General features: G+C 38.0%; 2 protein-coding genes across 8 annotated transcripts; one reads left to right on the forward strand and one right to left on the reverse strand.

Annotated features, from left to right (window-relative positions):
• Positions 1-9,440: 9,440 nt before the first annotated feature.
• LOC141657874 (G-type lectin S-receptor-like serine/threonine-protein kinase LECRK1) lies at positions 9,441-18,562 on the reverse strand. 7 transcript variants are annotated; one of them, XM_074465257.1, is made up of 6 exons: positions 18,135-18,192; positions 13,734-13,787; positions 13,177-13,651; positions 12,821-12,904; positions 12,406-12,468; positions 9,513-11,699 (listed from the first exon to the last, which is right to left on the reverse strand). In XM_074465257.1, the coding sequence occupies exons 5-6, from the start codon at positions 12,441-12,443 to the stop codon at positions 9,563-9,565; spliced, it is 2,175 nt and encodes a 724-aa protein (XP_074321358.1). In that variant the 5' UTR covers positions 12,444-12,468; positions 12,821-12,904; positions 13,177-13,651; positions 13,734-13,787; positions 18,135-18,192; the 3' UTR covers positions 9,513-9,562. The 7 variants fall into 7 exon arrangements, with proteins under 7 accessions (XP_074321359.1, XP_074321363.1, XP_074321358.1 ...); XM_074465258.1 differs by lacking the exons at positions 13,177-13,651; positions 13,734-13,787 and adding an exon at positions 18,520-18,562 and having other exon boundaries at positions 9,441-11,699; positions 12,814-12,904; positions 18,135-18,200; XM_074465259.1 differs by lacking the exons at positions 13,177-13,651; positions 13,734-13,787 and adding an exon at positions 18,520-18,562 and having other exon boundaries at positions 18,135-18,200.
• A 1,228-nt stretch (positions 18,563-19,790) lies between these two features.
• Positions 19,791-22,869, forward strand: LOC141657876 (ETHYLENE INSENSITIVE 3-like 1 protein). The gene is made up of 2 exons (XM_074465264.1): positions 19,791-20,038; positions 20,861-22,869. Exon 2 carries the CDS (start codon positions 20,889-20,891, stop codon positions 22,659-22,661), a length of 1,773 nt encoding a protein of 590 aa, XP_074321365.1. The 5' UTR covers positions 19,791-20,038; positions 20,861-20,888; the 3' UTR covers positions 22,662-22,869.
• The last annotated feature ends 264 nt before the right edge of the window (positions 22,870-23,133 follow it).

A 23,133-nucleotide genomic window follows, 5' to 3' on the forward strand; every position in this document is an offset into this window, starting at 1 on the left:
CTAGTTTATAATTGCTATATATATACTAATTAATTCATTTTATTTAATTAAAGTAGTGCATGTATATATACTAATTAATAAAAAATGTGAAGGGCGTTTGCAAGAAACCTTGCGTTCTTTACTACGTTGCACCTATAGTATCATCCGACAAAATTGTTGTTGCTAGGGGAGTAGCGTTCTATTACGACCAGATTCAAGAAGTTGAGGTTCAAGGCATTGCCCTCCGTCAGAATTGGAGGGAAGTGGAAACCGACTTATATCTGGAGGAGTATGGTACTCTAATAGTACCACTTAGTGATAATTGGCGTTTACAAGATGTCGTGGGTTCTATTGTGCAATGGCCTGAAGCATTCATTCATTAGTGTTGACATCTCCGAGGTAGTTATGCTAAAGCTAACGCATTTTATATAATGAACGCCTTTAAATTTATTAAGGTAACCTTATCTAACATATAGTAAGTATTTTAATTTTTACATTTGCAGGAGTTACACGAAGCCATTATGGCTGAAATTAGGACTACTACGTCAACACCCAAAGTCACTGATTCGACTGGCTCTCCACCCAAAATTCAAAAGGTATTAATAATTTGAAAAATAGATTGTATTAATGTCAAATAACTGTGTAATGTTTGGCAATAATGAAAATTAAGCATGTTATGTTCTGTAAACGGATATATATAAGTTATGTAATCTAATAAGACTAATAGACTTCACATCATATACTCTATTCCTACTCACCTACACAACCCTGAAATTTAGGGATCTAGTGTGTTATATTATCAAGGCAATGACTCCACAATCCTAAGAGACGTTGCACAATTTTCACAAAGAAGGCAACATATTATTTGTTTATATTACAGCTGTTGCAATTCTTTTCCGTAAATAATACAATCAATGCATGTAAAGACAAGTTCTTGGAATGAATAATCATATATTTTCCCATATCGAAATCGTAATAACAAATAACCTAATAAATACGTGCATGTAAAGCTTAAACGAATTTAATCAAATATTAAACAATTATTTAAACAAAATTGAAAAGAAAAGAATAAACAACCTCCTCTTTGAGTTAGATGTTTCTTGCTCAGAATTGGAATTTCATTTGGTTCAACCTTACTCCCAACCCATGAGTATATCGGTATGAGAAGTCTTCTTCTTCCTAAAAGCTCCCTTGCCGTACCCACCTCCTTACCGCTGTTGCTTTTTTCCTCGAATGTGTGTGTAGGTAGAGAGAGATTGAATGCGGTGAAATTAGGGTTTGGAAGATGTATATCGCATTCACCATCAAATTACACAAATTAAACTTTTAGTTAGTAGAGTGGCGCGATCGGCCTTCAAACTTCTCATTGGCCTTCAGTCTGATACCATTGCTTGTACGAAGCCGGCTTGATTATATATTTTGAGCGGGCAAATCCACGTTTAGAACCTTACAAAACATACTCGAATCACACTCTGCCTTGATGACAAAAGGGACTCGTAAGAAAAAAAGTTTTTATTAATTAATACATGTATTTCCATAATATATCGTCAAAATATTTTTTTCCGCGTTTTAGTAAACGTTTGCACGAATTATTAGTATTTTGCCACGAATATTGTAACGTTTATTAGTGTTTTGTCACGATTATTGTTATTATTATTAGGATAAATTGTTACTTAATACCTAATAAAACACACTTTTTACAAATTAGTACCTAATATAAAGAAATTTAAAACTTAATATCGGTAAAACAGTTATTAGCAAGTCTTTTTCCATAGGAATGAGTGTTCGAAAAGATAAAGATCTATTGAAAATAATTTATTTTGAATTGTAGAGGTGAACTTTGAAATCCCAAAGAACCAGACCTCATACTAATATTTGTAATATCTCTCTGAAAGCTGTCCATCAAACATTTCTGTGTGTGTCTGTTTATGACTCTTTTTGGTACATAGGAGTTCCTCCCTTAGTCCCTTTAAATCCAGAACATGACAGACCTACGTTTTTGTTGGAGGCATTTTGATTTTTTGAGGAGTTTGGATTTGAATAGAGAGATGATATTTGTTAGAGTCGAGAGGTAAATGAGGTAGTAAGTTTTCTTCCCATTATAATGGCATACGTCTATCGAGGCTAAGAAGTTCTAAACTTCATTACAATCTAATGGTCATATTATAAAGTATGTAGCTTAGTCATCGACTTTCTTTAACTTTCTTTAACTATGTGATTTTGACGTTTAAAATGAAACATTATGTGGTGTTGTAGAAGATGTTTTGTCGACATGATACAACGTGCAACTGAATATACATTTTTAAAGTAACATATGTTTTTATTCAAACTTCCATTGCATACATATAAGTTGCGCATGACTTGTACGCCTTTCTGAATTCTTAGTTCATATTCAGCTGATTTTTTGCTCATCATATGATCATGGTATTGATGATAATGATTATGTGCAGGGACCTGTATGTTGAATTCTATAACTACCATGCTTAACGCCAAACTGAGAATCAAGTATGCTTTGAGGGGCAGAAGGTGTCTCACAAATTCTACCCTCCAAGCAGTCGTTGAGTTTACAACTCTAGACGGGCTATAACACCAAAAGAAATGTTTGAAAAAATCTTAAAGGTGGGTTTACCTAGCTCTAAAGCTACCATCAATCCCTACTCGTACGAACATTGGTCTTCTGTTAAAGGGTATGCGAGGCGTTGTAAAACTCACTGCGTCTCTCAGCTTCGTAAAAGCTAATGGATAGGAGAGAGGTAGAGGGTGGTTCATTTGTGGCTGTTTTTTCTCCCGGATGATGTCTTATCCATGACTCACTTCCCTCCCAAGATGGTATACCGTAGTGGTGAAGCTGGCTATCGAAAAATGAAGGGAGGACTAAACATATGGTAACAATTGTGGGCAGCGGAAAAGAGGTGATTAGAAGCTTCTTGAGTGACGGCACGCAGAGTGACCTTACAAGGTGTTATTACTAGGAGTTACAAAACTCGTACGGACCTCGCTATGGTATGGGTAAGATTGACACTCGCTCAATCACGGATGTCTATACCTTTACTTTTCGGTGAAGTACGTCATAGCAGATTATAGTGGTTGTAGTAGTAGATTGTGAATAAAAAACGATCGAGCTTTAACCTAAATCTGATGATGTAGGGTGGTAATATTTTATTACGTATATTGGTGGTGCTTTATTTCGGTTGTCAGCATATTGAAAATCCGATGTCTTGAAGTTTCTTGTTAAGAGATATATGGTGATGATTATCCGAGACGGTTATATGAGATGATATGGTATAACGAAGTGTTGACTTATTTGGTACTCATTGATGTTTTTATTTAATGGGGCAATATTTACTAGAAAATACTTCGAGAATTCTACAAAGTCGCTTGTGTTGTTAAGGTTGAAAGGATAACTAACTGGTTACAAGAACGTAAACCTTGTATTAGAGATATATATTAGGAGTATCTCATTAGAGATATGATTAGGAAATATAGGATAAGAGAATATCTAATATTTCTTAATCATATCTCTAATAATATTCTCTTATTCTATATTTCATAATCATATCTCTAACGAGATACTCCTAATATATCTCTAATACCTTGGTCCATCCATGGGAGGAGGAATGCGACACTCTTGAGTTAGATACAATGGAAATTTACATATCCTCTCACATAAGTTATTGGCATATACCCTCATCATCATGAATTAAAAGTAAACTTGGGTAAACAATGTTTTGGGAATATTTTTGTGTGTATTTCTCATTAGATGATACAACGTATATATACAAGTACAGACCCGATAATATTAGGAAATCGAATAATAGCCAAACAAGTACAAGAACCAAAACTACCATAATTACAATATACACCTCGATATGGAAATAGTTCCATATTTCCATAAGATAATGAATTTTAAACTTTGAAGACGAAGTTTGTTTTAAGAAGGGAAGACTTAATATTTTGTATTTAAGTCATTACATTAGGTGTTGAATCAATTGTGGTGTTGATGTTCCATTGTTATCACTTGGCTTAACTTCGAGGACGAAGTTTTGTTTTAACTTTTAAGTGGGGAAGACGGTAACGTTGTAATACTACGTTTTTCTAAGTCATGTTACTCAGTTGAGTAGGGCTTACTCGACCGAGTAATGCGTCGTGTGTTTCTGGTCAAGGTACTGTCCAGGAATACTCGGCCGAGTATTCCCTATACTCGACCGAGTATCCGATCTGACGGGAGTTATTTTCGCGGTTTGATTAAAGACGATTAGAGTTATAAATTAAGATTTACTATTTCACTTTTAACAAAACCTAAAATATTCTACGTAACTCTAAATCATCTCTAATGTCTCACAAGATCGTTAATTGTTCGTGAGTCCTTGTTCATTCATCTCTTGCGTCGATTGCGTCGTTAAGCCTCTAGTCCTATAGTTTTGTCAGTTTGCTTTTTAGGGTTTACCCTAGTATTGAAATTGGGGGGAAAGGGATGCTTTGCATGTTGTGATTGGATTGTATGATTGTTGTTCGGTGGAGATTTCGTAGAAGAGCAGTTATAGCTTCCTTGTTGACTCGTAATCAGATTTGTGCTAAGGTAGAGTTTTCCTACTCAGTTGATTGCGTAATTGAATTAAGTTTGTGATCAGTCCATTTTATATAGACTTTATCTCCTTATTTTAGCTCTAATATATTTGATTATTGCACTAACCTTAGTGATTTTATGGGCTAATATTGTATTCTAGTTGTCTTTGCATGGTTTGTCACATTTTGTAGGAACTTGGGCTTTTAGGAACTTATTTCTAACAAATTTGCATGTAACTAGAATCAAGACTAAGTGTGGAAGCAAGATGGACCACGGTAGGATATTATGGAAATGACAAGTCCAAGTATGAAGAGTTGTGAAGTGGGTTGATGCACAAATGAAGCCCAAATTAAGAAGTCCACACAAACTCAACATGGGATGCTCAACTTCTCTCTAAGTTTAGTAGTTAGATTAGTTTAGTCCACACAAGCCTATATAAGGGGTGCTAATCACACACCTTTTACACCATTCACATAAACAATTTCTCATAATTCTCTCTAAGTTTAGTAGTTAGATTAGTTTAGTTATTAACTTAGCTTAGCTTAGATTTATTTTATGTTATAAACATTTCAATACATTTTCCATTCAAGTTATATTTCAAAGTTTCATTTCAAGTTATTTCATTACAAGCATTGTTCTTCCATTTCTAGTTCAATTCCATATTGCAAGGTGATTTCTATTTACATTTCCATTATATTTGTCATTTTAATTATCATTAGTGTAGTTTATATTTTCATCATGTTCGAGTAGTTACATTTGTCTAGGGAATAAAGGAAGTCATGCATGATTAAGTAATATGTAAATGTCAAAATAAGGATAAGTTAATATTGTATAATTGTTTCTATCACATGTTTACACCATAATGTTTAATCTATGTTTAAAGGCCTTATTTATCGATTAAGTTTGTTCATTGATTCTAAAACTCGAGAGGCATGGAATTGAATTAGACTGAGCATGTTTAGTAGGACGACCTAGTCATGGACAAGAGTTTCTCTACGACTCGGTCTATGGTTGACACTAATGCCGTAAGATGAATGTCTTTAAGCCTAAACATTTATCGTAAAATCAACTTCCTAACTTGACATGAGCATTTACATAATTAACATGCGTGACCCGACCTCCCTAGACATTTTATTTATTATTGTTTTATCATTACATCACTTCAACCAAATCAAATCAATCGTTAACCTACCGAGATAAAAGTTCAATCCATAACAACTAATTAACAACTCCCATCTCTCAGTGGTTCGACCCCCTACGTACTACATTCATTTGTTTTGCTAGGGTATAAATATTATCTTTTGCATAGGTGTGCGATAACCTATCAGTTTGATGATTGTGATTTAATCGATATGATAATATTGTTGTTGATTGTATTCTTGAGTATTGGAGTTGTGATGGATTGTCTATATTGTGAGGTGCGTCCTCGGCTGAGGGGAGTCACTTGCGGGAGTGGCTTCACGCCCTTGGTTCGCCCCTTGTGGAACCCGCCCCTAGAGGGGATGTGCACATTAAGGAACATGGGTTATTGCTCGATACGATGAGCGGGGCTTAGGTGGGCAAGGCTGCGGTCCCCCACTGGTGGGGAGGATTATCTGTCGCGGCAGTAATCTGGCAGGATTACACACTTAAGTGTGTAGTCAGTTATGTGATATGATTGAGAGTTGGAGATTGATAGTGGAACAATTGTTTTATCTTTGTTGTACTTTAGCTTACTTTAATTATGCAGTGAACTGACCCCGTTGTTTTGTAAATCTGTGGTGATTCATTTGGAGATGGTGAGCAGATTGTGACAGGTGATGATTATCTTTAGCTACGAGGATGAGATGAGATGTCATCATTTCGAGTCTAGCTTCCGTTGTTACGAGTTTAGCTGTCTTGATTTCGGTTGTATAGATATTTTTATACATTTCTTTTGAGTTGGTTTTGAGACAATGTAATCGTTAACTTTATATACTTTAATAAATGTTTTGAAATGGTTACTTTTGATATACTAGCCTCAGGAAATCGAGATGGTAGCAGTCTCTCATGCTAGGGTGGTACTTGGTAAGGTATCTTAGTATGTGGGGGTGTTACAAAGTGATATTAGCGAGACGAGTCTGGAACCTAAAACCAATGAACCTAATGAACATAGGGAGTCTAAATAAAATGAACCCGAGCAAAGTTGTTTGGAGTTACCGCAAAAACTTGGGAGACGTCCCGAAGTCGCATAGAGGCCCTTACAATTTCAAGTCGGTCAACATGGGGGTGTCTTGGGAATCATTATGTGTTTGGAGTAATGTGTGTGGTACTTGTAACTGTGGTTTTTGTGAAGTTGTTTGTCATCAACTTTTTTAGATGAATGATGTAAAAAGTACTGCAAAAGAACCTGATACCAAGGTAAAATGCTTCCTTTTTTTTATAACTCCAGGCTTTTGTTGTATAACTCTCATCCCATTTTGTATAACTTTCGTTAACAGTATGTATAACTCATATACTATTATGTATAACTTCAACTCGCTGTATGTATAACTTCAACTAATGCTGTTTGTCATCAACTTTTTTAGATGGATGATGTAAAAAATACTGATAAGGAACCTGATATCAAGGTAAAAAGTTTTCTTTTTTTATAACTCCAGGCTTTTGTTGTATAACTCTCATCCCATTTTGTATAACTTCAGTTAACAGTATGTATAGCTCCAGTAATGGATTGTGAATCTTCTAATTATGTGTGCCTCTTTGTCCTTCCTTTCTGTATAACTTCAACTCATGTTTTGTATGACTCTTATCTCATTTTGTATAACTTCAGCTAACAGTATGTATAACTCCAGTAATTGATTGTGAAACTTCTAATTACTTGTAATTCTTAGACATTTCTGTATAATTTCATCTTATATTATGTATAACTCTTATCCCTTTCTGTATAATTTCAGCTTACAGTATGTCATTACACCAAATCTGACCATCAATAACGAGCGTACCGCAACAGTTTAATCCATATAATAACGACACTTAGATTACCGTTTTCAAAATATTGGCGGAAACCTAGACCGCGCTAATAAGAATAACGGTTTCCCTCGAAAACCGTTGTTATTATAATGTGACAACGGTTGTTTAACAAACCGTTATAAAAACCATTTAGGGGGTGTTTGGTTCACCCAATATAGGTATGAGGTATGGGTTTGGAATGAACCAAACTCATACCATGTGTTTGGTTGACAAAATTGGAGGTTTGATACCCATACCTCAAACCCATGAGGTATGGGTTTCTCATACCCAGGGAGGGGGGTGGGTATGAGATTGATATCCATGGTATCAAATTACAAATATTAAAAAGTGATAAAAACAATTGTAAAAAAATCATTTTATATATTTATTTGATTAAATTTTCTCTATATGATTTAATAGTATAAAAATTATTATTAAAAATATGCTAAATCATCAATTACTCCCTTTTATAGTACACTTTTTCAAAATTACTCCCTTTTATAAAAAAATTTAAAAATTACACCCAAAAAATTGCTGAAATTTTTAAATTGCTCCCAAATCCCAATTTTTGTACATTTAGGACGAAAATGCCCTTGATTCGCAGAATTGGGTCATTTTGTTTGCTTCATATCTGGAGTTTTACATAGACAAAAATTACGTTCTTTATACGGATAGAATCTTGAAGAAGTCTACTTTCCAATGGCGTTGGAATCAATAAGTTTTACCGTGTGAATTTTGCCCAACAAGCTTTCAAAGATCGATACGATTTTAAGACAGATTTATGTCATCACGAGAATTGCGATTCCCGACAAACTACAAGTCACCCAGAAGTCTACCTTACCAATTCGGAAACTAGACTCAAAGGGCTACAACCATGTGAAAGGGCGTTTACATTAAATCAAAATAACACCATGGAAATGGCTCCTCAATATCGATACACGAACTGAAAAACAGGAATTTCGGTCTTAAAATCGTATCAGTCTTTGAAGGCTTGTTGGGCAAAATTCACATGGTAAAACTTATTGATTCCAACGTCATTGGAAAGTAGACTTCTTCAAGATTCTATCCGTATAAAGAACGTAATTTTTGTCTATGTAAAACTCCAGATATGAAGCAAACAAAATGACCCAATTCTGCGAATCAAGGGCATTTTCGTCCTAAATGTACAAAAATAGGGATTTGGGAGCAATTTAAAAATTTCAGCAATTTTCTGGGTGTAATTTTTAAAATTTTTTATAAAAGGGAGTAATTTTGAAAAAGTGTACTATAAAAGGGAGTAATTGATGATTTAGCCTTAAAAATATTGTATTTTGAAGAGTTTTTAGCTTTGATTAGTTTCTAACCCCATACCTCCAAAATTGAACCAAACACAAGGTATGAGGTATCAAGTTCCAACCCGATACCACCCAGGTATGATTCCCGATTCCAAACCCATACCCACGCGTGAACCAAACACCCCCTTAGCGGTTTCCAAAAACTCGTTATAGAATCACCCTTATCAACGGTTGTTAGACAAATGTTACCAGTTTAAGAAAAACGGCGTTTTGAAAACCGTTACTAAATTCTGAAACTGTATTAACCTATACGGTGATACCCACCATTCACAACTTTCACAAATGCCTCTTTGAAATCAGCTTCACAGCTGCCACTCATATCATATTGTACAATTAGAGAGTAAGTTGGTATGCAGTTACTTCGGGAATTCTGATCCTCACCTATACTGCAAATGCTGTTATATCCACAAACTACTGTCTAAATTACAGTTTATTGACTTCATTCTCTCCCTACCATTGAACCTGTGGCTTTATTTGAAGTAAGCGTATTACATCTTGATGCCGATATAATAAAAACTCTTAGTGATTGTTGAGACTATTTTAGAATTTGGACTTTATTTTTTATCCAGACAACTGATTAAAATTACTAAGACCGGCCTTGATAAAATTTCAACTCGTTAATAAGGTTTATTATACAAGCATCTATATTAGCACTGGATGTATTAAAAGCATATACTTCATTGCTGGTCATTACAGGTTCAGGAAGATTAATGTATTAAACCTGTACAATAGCAGAAAATGAGGTTTGACAAGGGGGATCAGGAACTTCAGCAACTCCGTCAAGCATCTGATTAACCCTCTGCATAGTCGGCCTAAGATTTGGGTCTTCTTGGATGCACCAAAGCCCAACCTTGACAAACCTCTCCAGTCTCGGCCAGTCATTCAATGCTTCCATATCATCATTAACAAGAGAATCCAACATACCAGATTGATAGCAGTCAAATGCCCAATCTGTAAGAATTGCTCTTTCGTCTGCAGATTGTTCCATACGCACGCACCTTCGACAACAAACGATTTCTAACAGCAGAACCCCAAAACTGTACACGTCAACTTTCATGGACACCGGCTTGTTCTTGAACCATTCAGGAGCAACATATCCTTTGGTCCCTCGGACTGCTGTGTTAGTCTGGCTTTGATTCAAAACCAGAAGCTTAGCTAACCCGAAATCAGAGATTCGAGCATTGTAATGGTCGTCAACAAGTATGTTTTGTGGCTTAATATCACAATGGATGATCTGAGTGGTACACTCTTCATGCAAATACAGGAGCCCTCTAGCAACTCCTTGGGCAATGTGGATACGGGCTAGCCAGCTTGGCCTTGAATCACCGAAAAGATAATCAGCAACTGTACCATTGGGCATGTACTCATATACCAGCAAACGCTTATCTTCTTCCTTGCAGTATCCTATAAACCGAACTAAATTCTTGTGATGAGTCAGGCCAATGGCATTCACTTCAGCCGTGAATTCCTTATCAGCACCCATGAATGTTCGATCCAGCTTTTTAACAGCTACAGTAACTGAATTGACTCCGGTTGTAATTGTTCCTTTGTAAACCACACCAAATGAACCTCTTCCAATCTCTTCTTTGAACCCGTTTGCAGCAGATTCAAGCTTTCTGTAAGAGAACTTATGCACTCTATCATGCTCGAGTAAAGATCCTCTCTTGTGATCTTTATATCCTCTGGATTGCATTCTTTTATGCTTGAAGAAAATTATTAAAACAATGGCGGTTATAAGAATGAAATTGATACTTATAGAGCCACCCAATACTCCAGTAGTTACAACACTATTCTTATATTTTACTTCTCCTGGAGGATTGTTTGGATAACTAGTAGCATTACCTAATCCTACCTTAAGCCAAGCAGTTGATGGTTCCCAGCCACCGTGTCTTCCATTTGAAAGCGGTGGCTTCTTCTTCCAACAACCAGAACCACTAAAAATGACAGCAGCACAAAAGCAATCATTCAGACAAGAGTTCTTACATTCCTCTTCACTTGAAGTATTAAGCCTTGCGTAATCTCCAGACGGCCAGTTAGTATTCTTAAGTTGGATCAACTCATATTTACTGTTCACACCATATTCAAACTTTTCACATACATCTAGCTTGAAATCCGGTTCACAGCTCCCAATTATATCAGTAGGATCCATCAGAGAGTAATTAGGCGGGCATTTACATACGGGCTTTTGATTATCATCAATATTACAAATACTGTTATAGCCACAGGCTCCACTATCAAAATCACCTCCGTATGATGCTATCCTATTACATATGTTATCTGGTTCAGACTGAATCTCGGACCAGTCAACTCCTGAGCCTATGGTTGAAGCTCTTGGGTAGGAATACCAAGTTAGCACACCATTATAATTCAATGTTGCTCTCTGATAATAATCCTTGGTTGATACTAACGTACCTGGTTGGATGATGAGATCAAACTGAGAACCATCCTCTCTAAGTACATACATATCTCCGGACTCACTGTAAACCACTTGTTTACCAACATTATCTGGTGGATTATTAGTGCCAGTTTCATAATAAACACCGTAGGCGAAATCAGTGGCCAAGTCCCTGGTATTAAGGACAAGGTTTCCATCAGGAAGCAAGCGTAGCTGGAACCTTCCTTTTGTGAAATTAGACTCCGACATCCGAGAATTAATCTCCTTTCCTGCATCCCAAACCTGTCCAGGAAGCAAGGTGTCTGTCGGAAAGTTAAAGGTCTCCCACACTGGAGGATCATTGCTGCTACTTTTCAGAACAAAGTTGCCAGTATCATTCATGAACCCGTAACTCACAGTAGCGGTCCCGCTACTAGATTCAGTCGTAGTATTCCATAGAGGATTTCCATGAGGATCACTGAGAATTAGACCCTCATTAGCTGTAACAGTTAGTTTCGATCCCTGTGGAACAGGGTTACCATCATTTGCATACCATACAATTGTGTCAGGGATCTTAGCATACCAAATGGACAGCAAGAAGAGATTATTATTATTATTATTATTATTATTATTATTAGTGGTAGTAGTATTGTCGTTAATAGGAAGCGGATGAAAGCCAAAGGCGAAATCGCCTAAGGGAGACAGAATTGAAGTGCCATTGGAGTTCGCTATGAGAGATTGCCCAACTGAAAACTTGCCACTATTTTGTGAAGAAATTAATGAGGATTGCGACAGGATCATCGCTGAGTATAAGACAAGGATACAAGATAGAGGCCAGGCCATTGCTAAACTGAATTTCAGTTTTAGCTGTTGTCAAATTTTCAGATATAATTTGTGTTGTAAACAAATCAGAAAAATACCTATCAGGTTTTATGTCATTAAAGAAACTGAAAAGTCTTAATTCAGACTTTAGCTGCTCTAAATAAGACTGACTTTTTCAAGTCCAATGATATGTCTGGAAAGTCTTCTTCATACAATATAATATAGTGATCGATCATCACGCACGTCATCTTGACTGACTCTTTAAATATTAAAGACTGTATACAAATGGATGATAGAAATTAATAAGTAATTAATAGCAAACTTGGATACCATAAGTGCTAATAAGTCTAACATCAACTAACCTTTGCTTCATTACTGCACAGTTATCTCGTAAGGACATTGCAGTCGCACACCTCAGAATCCTCCTGTTCGAATAGAACAATATGTTAAGTAAACAAAATTTTCTATTGCTACTGAAGCCAAAGACTCGTTATTCTTTGGTTTTACGTTAATGATGAATAAAGCAAAGTGACTCACTAAACTGACATTGTTAACGGATATGGTGTATGAGCTTCTCTTATCATAAACCAGGAAGTAATGTCTAGTTTCAGAGCTTCTCTTATATTTATAAACCAGGATGTATCCCAACTTCTTAGGTTCTCCTTTGACTGTTGCATTTTCAGTGCATAGTTATTGTTTCAGACCAAAATTATGCAAGCAGGAGAATGGCCGGGACTTACTCTAGAAATGTACAGTTATAACTTTCTTACCACTTACGGAGTAACTTTTAATGTTTTTAAGACCGCAACCAAATTGCACTGATTACGCACCTACTGCTCTCAACTGAGAGTAGCTGAGCACCTGTAATTAAGACTCCATTATCAGTATCAGGCTATCAGCAATGATCATCTCGATTAATTATGCCAAACAATAAACATTCTCAAACTCAAAATAAAAATTTCGGTGATTCAAGAACCAAGCTTTTTTTAGTCAAAGAAAAACAGTTCTTCATTAACATTGTCATATACATGAAGGTACAATTTTATTGAATTGGGACTTGATAAGAATCCGGACTTGGCAAACTCAAATCCAAATATTTCAATTTACACCCCTTATACTTTAACATTTCCTACCTTAAGCCAAGCAGTTCTCGCTACCTCACTGTCTTGTCTTCCATTGGAGAGTGGTAGCTTCTTCTTCCAACAGCTACTAATACCATCAAAAATGACAGCGGAACAGAAGCAGTCATTCAGACAGGAGGTCTTACATTCCTCCTCGGTGCAAGGATCAAGCCTTGCGTAATCTGCAAACGGCCAGTCAGTATTCTCAAGCTGGATTAACCTATATTCACCCTTCACACCACCTTTTTCACAGATATCTGGCTTGAAATCTGGCTCACAGCTGCCATTCATATCATGTGGATCTATCAGAGAGTAACTCGGTGGGCAGTTACATACGGGTTTCTGATCCTCACCAATACTGCAAATGCTGTTATATCCACACGCTCCACTGTCTAAATCACCTCCATATGACGCTATCCTCATACATATATTATCAGGAAAAGACTGAATCTCAGACCAACTAACTCGTTTGTCGCCTTTGGATGATCTTGGGTAATAATACCAGGTTAGCACCCCATTAAAATTCAGTGTTGCTCTCTGAAAATAATCCTTGGTCGATTTTAACTTACTTTGTGGAATGAGATCAAACCTAGAACCATTCTTCATCAGTATATACATATCCCCTGACACACCGTAAACCAGTTCTTTACCTGCAATTTCTGGATTAGTTGCGTCATTAGTTCCACTAACATAATAAGCACCATAAGTGGTTCAAGTGTTAGTGTATTACTACCAAGGATTAGAAAGACTTTTCCAAGTGTTGTTAAATCAGCTGAAAAGTCAGAGGGTTGACTCCATCAAGCTGAAATATTGGACTTTGGTTCTCAATGTCCACATTTGACATTTCCTTCCGTTAATCTAGATGATAAACAGAAGGCGACGTTTTTGCAGGGGTATACAGTGTAAGATAGGTTATATTGAATGAGTATAAAGGATGCATTACACTGATACATTACATTGGTATTTATAGGATTGAGAGACCTCTATTTTAGGTGAGAATAAGGAGCCTATAGACAAGAGTGATACACTAGCTATAATTACAATGATATGATTATTTACTTGCTTCTTTGTGTAGATTTGAGGATATGGAAGATATGGGAGGATTATGGTTAATACGCCCCCTCAAGATGGACTTCGGAGGGAGAAGGCCAATCTTGTCTCGTAGTTCTTGGAAACGTGGCTTGTGAAGTGGCTTGGTGAGGGCATCAGCGAGTTGATCTTTACCAGCTATATGTTGAATGCGAATGTGGCCGAGCTGAAGATGTTCGCGTACAAAGTGAAAAGCAAGAGCCATATGCTTCATTCGTGAGTGAAAAACTGGATTTTTGGCGTAGAGTGTGGCGGACATATTATCACAATATATGGCGGGTGCTTTGGTGGTGACTATGCCGAGTTCAGTTAGTAGGTTGCGCAACCAAAGAGTCTCAGTAGTGACAGCAGCGACAGCACGAAATTCGGCTTCGGTTGTTGATAGAGCTAATCCTCGTTGCTTTTTCGAGGACCAGGAGATGGGATTGCGTCCGAGATAAATGAGGTAGCCGGTGGTGGAGATGTAAGATTGCTTGTCACCTGCAAAATCAGCATCACAGAAAGCATGGAGACAAAGAGGTGAGGTGCGATAGAGTTGAAGTCCGTGGGTTTGAGTGCCTTGAAGGTAGCGTAGTAATCGTTTGAGGGCAGTCCAGTGGGTTGTGGTGGGGTGGTGAAGGAATTGAGCTAGCCGATTCACAGTGAAAGCTATGTCTGGTCGGGTGAGAGATAGGTATTGCAAGCTCCCGACAATAGCACGATAATCCGAGTGATCATGGACTGGTTTTTGATCTTCACGGATGAGTGGTGTGTCCGTGGCAATAGGAGTGGTGACCGGCTTTGCTTCGGACATTTTGTATTTCGTGAGTAGGTCAAAAATGTATTTAGATTGGTTTAGGTGTATGCCGAGATCATTGTGTGCGACCTCGATGCCAAGAAAATAAGAGAGGGGTCCCAAATCTTTGATTGAGAATCGTGTTGCTAGATTGGTTATAAATTGTTGAATATGGTGATGATTTGGACCTGTAATGATGATATCATCTACATAAACGAGCATGTATATGCATGTCGATTTTGCTTTGAGAAGAAATAAGGAAGAGTCGGATATAGATTGTTTGAAACCATAGGTAACGAGGTAGGTTTTTAATTCGGTATACCATGCACGAGGGGCTTGTTTTAAGCCATAAATGGCCTTGTTTAGCTTGCATACAAAGTCGGGTTGTGCGGCATCAACAAAACCTTGTGGTTGAGCCATATACACACTATCAGTTAAAGTGCCTTGTAAAAAGGCATTATTAACATCTAGTTGTCGAAGAGTCCAATTATTGACGACCGCAAGAGAGAGAATGAGACGGACTGTTGTAGGCTTAATTACTGGGCTAAAGGTTTCAGTATAGTCTATTCCGGGTCTTTGGTGAAAACCCTTAGCTACAAGACGTGCTTTGTGCTGCTTGAGGGTGCCATCCGGATTATATTTGAGTCGGTATACCCATTTGCAACCAATGATGTTGTGTGAGGGTTGTCGAGGAACGAGTGTCCAAGTTTGATTTCGGACAAGAGCATCATATTCTTCTTGCATAGCATGGCGCCATGGAGGAAGGATGAGTGCTTGCTTGACCGTGTTTGGTAGTGATTGAATTGTGGTGGAGGCGTGAGCAAGGTTCGCATATCTAGGATTTGGTTTGCGAATATTATTTTGAAGACGAGTGACTACATTGCGGGGTGGTTGATTGTTCGTTGTGGGTGTTGGTGTGGGGTTCGATGTTGGTGTAGTTGTGGGCAAGGTGGCGGGTTCAGCGGATGGTGAGGGGTTGATGGAAGTTGTGCGGCGTGTATATACTTGATGAATGGGGTGACGTGACTGTTGGGCAACGGATGGAATGGTATTTGAAGTGCTAGATGGAGGTTGTGGTAGGACGGGAATGACAAGGGTACACCATTCATCAGGATTAGTGTGAGTGGGTTCGGTGGATGGGGTGGTAAGGAGGTCTTTGTAGGCAAATTCATCTTCAATGAATTTGACATGACGGGAGGTGTAGATGCGATTGGTTTTAGGGTCGAGACAATGAAAAGCACTTTGCGTGGTGGAATAGCCAACGAAAACACAAGGTATAGAACGATAATCAAGTTTGTTCTTTGTATAGGGCCGAAGCCACGGGTAGCACAAGCAGCCGAAGTTGTGCAATTTTGCATAATTTGGTTCGATATTATGCAGTTGATAGTATGGAGTTTTATTGTTTAACGATTTAGTGGGTAGCCGATTAATCAAGTATGTAGCGGTACTAAACGCAAAAGGCCAAAGAGTGGTGGGGAGCCCCGCGTGAGAAAGTAATGCGAGCCCAGTTTCAACAATGTGACGGTGACGTCGTTCCGCGTATCCGTTATGTTCGGGGGTGTGAGGCGGAGAGGTAGAATGACTTATGCCATTATCGAGTAGAGTAGGTGTTAATTTTTGAAATTCTCCACCATTGTCGGAGAAGAAGTGTTTAACGGTTTTATTGAAGTATTTTTCGACGAGAGCTTTGAACCGAAGAAAGACTTGTGCGGTTTCGGATTTTTGTTTTAAAGGAAATAGCCAAATGTATTTTGTATAGTGGTCTACAAATATGACATAATACTTGTAATTTTCGCGTGATAACACGGGACTTGTCCATAGGTCCGAATAGATTAGGTCGAGTGGTGCATTCGTAGTGAGTGACGATGTCGCAAATGGTAATTTCGTGCTTTTACTGATATGACACGAATTGCAATAAGAGAAATTGGTAAATGGAAATGTTGCATTTTTATTAATGATCTTCATTACATCATAAGTTGGGTGTCCTAATTTATGATGCCATGAGAGTGGAGTTGAGCTTTTCTTGGTGAAGTAAGCACTTGGTTGGGACGGGCTCAACTCGTAAATCCCGTCTTTAGCTCGGCCCTGGAGGAGTATCTTTCCCGTCGCTAGTTCCTTTACAATAAACGAAGTTGATGAGAATAATACACAGGCATTGTTTTCACGGCACAATTGTGATATAGACAAAATATTTCGAGAAATTCGAGGCACATGTAAAACATTAGTGAATTTAAGAGACGAAAATGGTAAAGAAAGCGAACCTATATTAGCGATATCCAGCGGGGAACCATCTCCAATAAACAGGTTGTCGGGGCCGAGGTAAGGAGAGTGAAGTGCTAGGGTGTCTAGGTCGTAGGTCACGTGGTGGGAGGCCCCACTGTCGAGCAGGTAGTTAGGGTTGGGGCCGTGGTTGTTGGCGGTGGCCGTATGGGCTTGGGGTGGTGGTTGGTTGTTGCGTGAAGGTGGGGAAGGGAACACAATGTTGGGAAATAATTTTCGAAAAAAGGGACAATTTGCAATGACATGGCCAGTTTGCCTACACCATTGGCAACGACCCTTAAAGGGACGTGGGGTGGTGTTGGTGGAGGTCGAAGGTTGCTGAGGCAGGGGGTTGTAGTGAGTGGCAGACGGTTGGTATTGGTTGCGATTGCCGCGGTTGTTGTTGTGTTTGTAGGACAGATTCGCGGTGGGTTGGAATAAATCCGACGATGGTTGTTACAATGATATGATTATTTACTTGCTTCTTTGTGTAGATTTGAGGATATGGAAGATATGGGAGGATTATGGTTAATATACAGAGGACGGAACTGTGGAAGCGACTAAATTTAACCGGCAACTAATTAATAATGAAAGACGGTAAAAATGCTAATAAGATTTTTAGGTGGAGAATGGCTAAGTCTATCTTTCTCCTCGGATACGGTAAATTTCCAGAAAATTATCAATTGTTTGGTCTAAAATGAAGTGTTAAACGTGTCATTTCGTGTCAACTGTCAGGCGGACATGCGATCTAAATGTCTGAGTAACAATTTTCTCCCTTCTCCTTTGATTATAGTTCAAATAAGAATTGGTTGAGTAAAATCATTGCAAATAATGACGTAGTACGTACCTTGTACGGCAGGTAGAGATGGAAGGTGAACACTTAAAAAGGAGAGAGGAACTAAACTGAGAGACACTGAGAGCATCCGCAAAGGTGAGGCTCCTCATATCTTCTCTTTCTTTTTCTTATTCGTCCACCTCATTTTCCACTAACTTTTCCATTTACCCTCCTCATTTCATAATTACATTTATGCAACAATGGGGTTCCCCAATTCACACACAAAAATTTGGGAACCTCCCCAAAAGAATAACACAAATTGCCTTACTTTTTTTTTTGGGGAGCTCCTCTAAAAACAGTGGAACCCCAAATGTTGGGGAGCTTTGTGCAACAATGAGGAGCCCCATATGAGGAGAGAGAGGACAAATGGGGAGGCACCTCCCACCTTTGCGGATGCTCTGACAAGGAGTCAAGGACTAGTCTGGCAATTGATGGACTACACCCTAAAGGTTCAATCAATTCATTGGGCTTTTTATTTGGAAACAAAACAAGGCTGTATCCTATTCCCAAATAAGCCCATCAGCAATGAATCAGCCTAGGGCGGTGAAGGAACTGAGAGTCTATTCGACTAGTCCTCGAAATTGGCTTGGCAAAACTCGCCTCAAAATCAGTTATACTGAGCTTGAGTCAATCCGAGTTGGGCTTGGGCTCCGAGCTCCCTATATCATTTAATGATAAGTTAATTAAAATATATGGGTTTTTCTAACATGTGCAGGAAGATTTTCAAGATTATGATACTAATTATGGTAAACATGAGTTTCAACTCTAATTTATCACGAAATATTCACAACAATATTTCCCTAATTAGATTATTATTATGTGCCTTTAGGGCACATGTTAGAAAAACCCTTAAAATATTAGTTTAGAAAGGTTAATAACATATGGAATATCTTTTTGAATATTTTTGAAGCTAAGAAAAAAAAAACTAGTTTGAATTCGAATTTTAACTTAAAAATTACATTAGAAGTAAAATAATGTTAAAATAATGTACTCAAACAATGCTTCAGCTCATGCGCATAAAATATCATATGAGCCAAGCTTGAGCTTTGGTTTCACGATCTCAGACTCGATTTTTACAATATGAGCCGAGCTTGATCATAGGTGAGTTCGAGCTCGGCTCGGATACACCTCTAAATCAGCCAATGATATATAAGAATAAAAATGGTTGTATACGAATTGGTTTAGTTTGACTTTCAGTCGGTTAGGGTCACAAGACGATATAACCTTCCATTATGAGTTTTAATACTTCTATATTCCCAAGACTCGAACAAAGACCTCCGATTAGTGATCCAAATGGAGGCTTCTAAACAAGTATAGTCAAGGGAGAGTGGGTTTCTTAGGTAGATTTTACTCGAAACAAGTATGCTACGATTAGTGTGTTTCTAATGAAAATTTCACGTTTAGTCTAATATATATCCATTTGACTTTATAAGAGTCTTTATAACTACATTTTTATCACATACTCGTCTAAATTATTCATTTACTTTTGAAAAAAGGTGATTACTTCAAATTATTCTTTTACGATTGGAACAGAGTGACTATCTCTTTACTTATATTACTACATATATACCTATTTCTATTGAATAATATTAATTTTATAATGTCCATTTATTTTTTCTTGGATAGAATAAAAAAATGATAAATGAAGTGCAAAAGAGGATGATTGTTGAGGGTTGACCCAAAGCTTCAGTGGAAACAAAAAGGACAATAACCGACGTTTCACAAAAACTGATAAGATTGTCACATTTTGCGGACAAAATCCCTTTCCTTAATAAATACAGTCACACCTCTCCATTAACCAAAATCCTTCCTTTGGTACTTCCCTTCATCAAATCCCCTCTACTCTCCTCTTCTTCTCCCCCCTCTTTTACACAACATATGTATGTATCTTGCTTTCAACTCCTCTTACTTTTAAGGTAACTCTTTTTTTTTTTTTACCATTTACATACCCTGATGCTTTCTTTTTATTTTTCAAGTTTCATGTAATTTAATTTAATGATCACATGTTGAAGTTTTGTTGTTGATTTTAAGCGTTTTTTTTTTGCTTTGATCGATTGCTTTTGTTAATTAATAATATCATCATCTGGGTTTCTATTATTTTCTTCTTAATCAGTATTCAGTCATCAGTGTGTAATCTTCTCTGTCAAACATTTTGTTTGTGACTTCTCAACTTTTTTGCTCATTTTCTCTGTTTTTAGCCGTTTTTCTCTTTTACCCGAGTGCCTCAATGGCTCCTGCAAATTACGGGTATGCAGCCTTACCCTTGTCTTAGCAACACAAAGAGGTTGTTTCCGAATAACCCAAGATGGAAAAACTGTTATTAGATGATGGTTTGTGTATGTTTTATTGAAATGTTTGAGCATGCTAATTATTTTATTAATACTGAAATACCTTGTTTAGTTGATTTTTCTCCGAAACTTGAATGCTAAGTATTGATGCCAACATTATTTTCATGTAATCTTTTTGGAAAAAGTAAAAATCAGTGTATAAAATTCTAAATGTGTTGGTGATTACAAGTGGATAGCTCTTTGTTTTCCCAAACATAGGAAAGATTACGCCTTTATTGATAATATGTAAGAGCCAACTTTGGGAGAAATTGTCATCTTTTGTACTCCGTAACTGATTTGTTTCCTTCTGTTTCTTTTTATTAAATACGGAGTACTCCGTAATTGTATGCTCTTATATCAAATTAAAGCAAATCTGATATTGGGTTTGGGTTTGGGTTTGTTGCGGTGCAGGTGATCTGTGAACAACTTTATCAGGGCGATGTTGTTTGAGGAAATGGGTAATTATGGTGGCGAAATGAATTATTTTGCAGCAATGCCGGAGGGAGAGGCTGGTGTGGCCCACTTTCTTCAGGATACAACCGGAGTGGATGAGTACAGTGATGAGGAGATAGATGTGGAAGAACTTGAGAGGAGATTATGGAGGGATAAGATGCGTCTCAAAAGACTAAAAGAGCAGAATAAAACTAAGGAAGGGTTAGTAGTAGTAGATGGTGCCAAGCAACGACAATCTCAGGAACAAGCTCGGAGAAAGAAGATGTCGAGGGCTCAAGATGGGATCTTGAAATATATGTTAAAAATGATGGAAGTTTGCAAGGCCCAGGGTTTTGTTTATGGTATTATCCCGGAAAATGGGAAGCCGGTGACTGGGGCCTCAGACAATCTTCGCGAGTGGTGGAAGGAGAAGGTGAGGTTTGATCGGAATGGTCCTGCTGCAATAGCCAAGTACGAAGCTAATCACTCGATTATAGGGTCTAATGAAGGGTGTAATATAATTCAGTCAACTCCATACGCGTTGCAAGAACTTCAAGACACCACGTTAGGCTCTCTTTTATCGGCTCTCATGCAGCACTGCGATCCTCCTCAGAGGCGGTTTCCGTTGGAGAAGGGTATCCCTCCTCCGTGGTGGCCCAATGGGAACGAAGAATGGTGGCCTGAGTTAGCTTTGCCAAAGGATCATGGCCCACCGCCATACAAGAAGCCTCATGATTTGAAGAAGGCGTGGAAAGTTAGTGTTCTTTCGGCAGTTATCAAACACTTGTCGCCTGACATTGCCAAGATTCGTAGACTTGTGAGGCAATCGAAATGCTTGCAAGACAAGATGACTGCAAAGGAGACTGCTACATGGCTTGCCATTATCAACTACGAGGAAACATTAGCTCGACGACTTTTCCCTGATCTGTGTCGTCTGTCTTCTGATGGGAATTCTTCTTGCATAATTGACAGTGGGGAATATGACGTCGAAGGAACTGGAGAGCAAACTAAGCTTAATGTGCAAGAACAAAGGGATTTATACAATGATCCTTCAAAGGTAGGCATCATGCCGAATCAAATCAAGGGAGAGTGTGTTTCTGATGTGGATTTTGCTCGGAAGAGGAAGGCTTCCGAACAAGTATTCAAGAGACTAGATAGTCAGATTTACACTTGTGGATTTTCCGAATGTCCTCATTATGAACACCAGCTTGGCTTCCATGACAGGGTATCACGGGACAATCATCAACTCATGTGTCCCTTCAGAAACAAAAGTTTGCAATTCATAATGCCCGACATTCAGGATAATCAGGCTCAACCAGTTACTTTCCAGCCGCCCTCCAATAACACTGAATTACCCCTGTTGAATCTCCATGGCCTCGGAATTCCAGATGATGGGCAGAAGTTGATCGGTGAGCTTATGTCCATGTATGACTATAATGTCCATGACCACAAGGCATTGTTTTCCGACAATGTTGCCCCTCTGGGTCAAAACACCATGCAGCCTCATCTCGGTTTTCATCATAATGGCCAAAGTCAAATCCAAGCACGTCCTCTTGATCAAATTAACCTCGCTCCGACAGAAATACAGACGAGTCATCAGGGTTTCAGATTGGGAGACGATAATAGATTTTGCTTGTCGTCCAAAACTACTATAAACTCAACATTCGAGCATAATTTGAACCCAAATGGTCTGCACTCGACCCTGGCCTCTCCTTATGATCTCCCATATATCGATTTTATGGAGGATATGCAAGGTGGATCATCGACATGGTACAGATAGCTACCTGGCAAAGCTATCTCCAAAGGCAATCTCTAATGTGAGGGCCCTAGTTCTTTTTTTTGTACCTTTTTTTGAATCAGTAAACTTTGTTCTGTTCTTTTCTGAAGAACTTGATATATGTAGTAGGTTTGTGTCTGTCATATAGAAATAGCTCTTCAAACTCTGCCTTGTCTCAATCTGAAGATAGATGGAGAAAACTCCCTTTTCATTTTCGTTGGGTGACTCAGATTATTGAACAAATTACTGTTACAAGACGAAACTGTTAGCTGTTTTTACCATACACCAGTAAGTATCATACTGGTATACCGGGATACCCGGTTAACATTTTCAGTAACCCTTTATTATCTGATGTTACGGTTGTATAAGATCGGTTTACAGTAAATATACTCGATTTTAACTGGTGAAATAGATAATGATGGACCGAACTGAGATTCCCAATACTTTGGTAGGGTGTGGTAATTCCAGATTTCCG

The sequence above is a fragment of the Silene latifolia genome, chromosome 5, assembly GCF_048544455.1.
Source record: "Silene latifolia isolate original U9 population chromosome 5, ASM4854445v1, whole genome shotgun sequence".
NCBI classification, from domain to species: Eukaryota; Viridiplantae; Streptophyta; class Magnoliopsida; order Caryophyllales; family Caryophyllaceae; genus Silene; species Silene latifolia.

What these genes read in the sequence shown, in the direction of transcription:
- LOC141657874 (XM_074465258.1), bottom strand. Translation starts at nt 12,443, where the DNA reads ATGTCCTTACGAGATAACTGTGCAGTAATGAAGCAAAG. An exon ending in TGTGCAGTAATGAAGCAAAG is followed by an intron (nt 11,700 to 12,405) that starts GTTAGTTGATGT and finishes TCTAATTCTCAG; the next exon opens with TGATCCTCATGGAAATCCTC.
- LOC141657876 (XM_074465264.1), top strand. Translation starts at nt 20,889, where the DNA reads ATGTTGTTTGAGGAAATGGGTAATTATGGTGGCGAAATGAATTATTTT.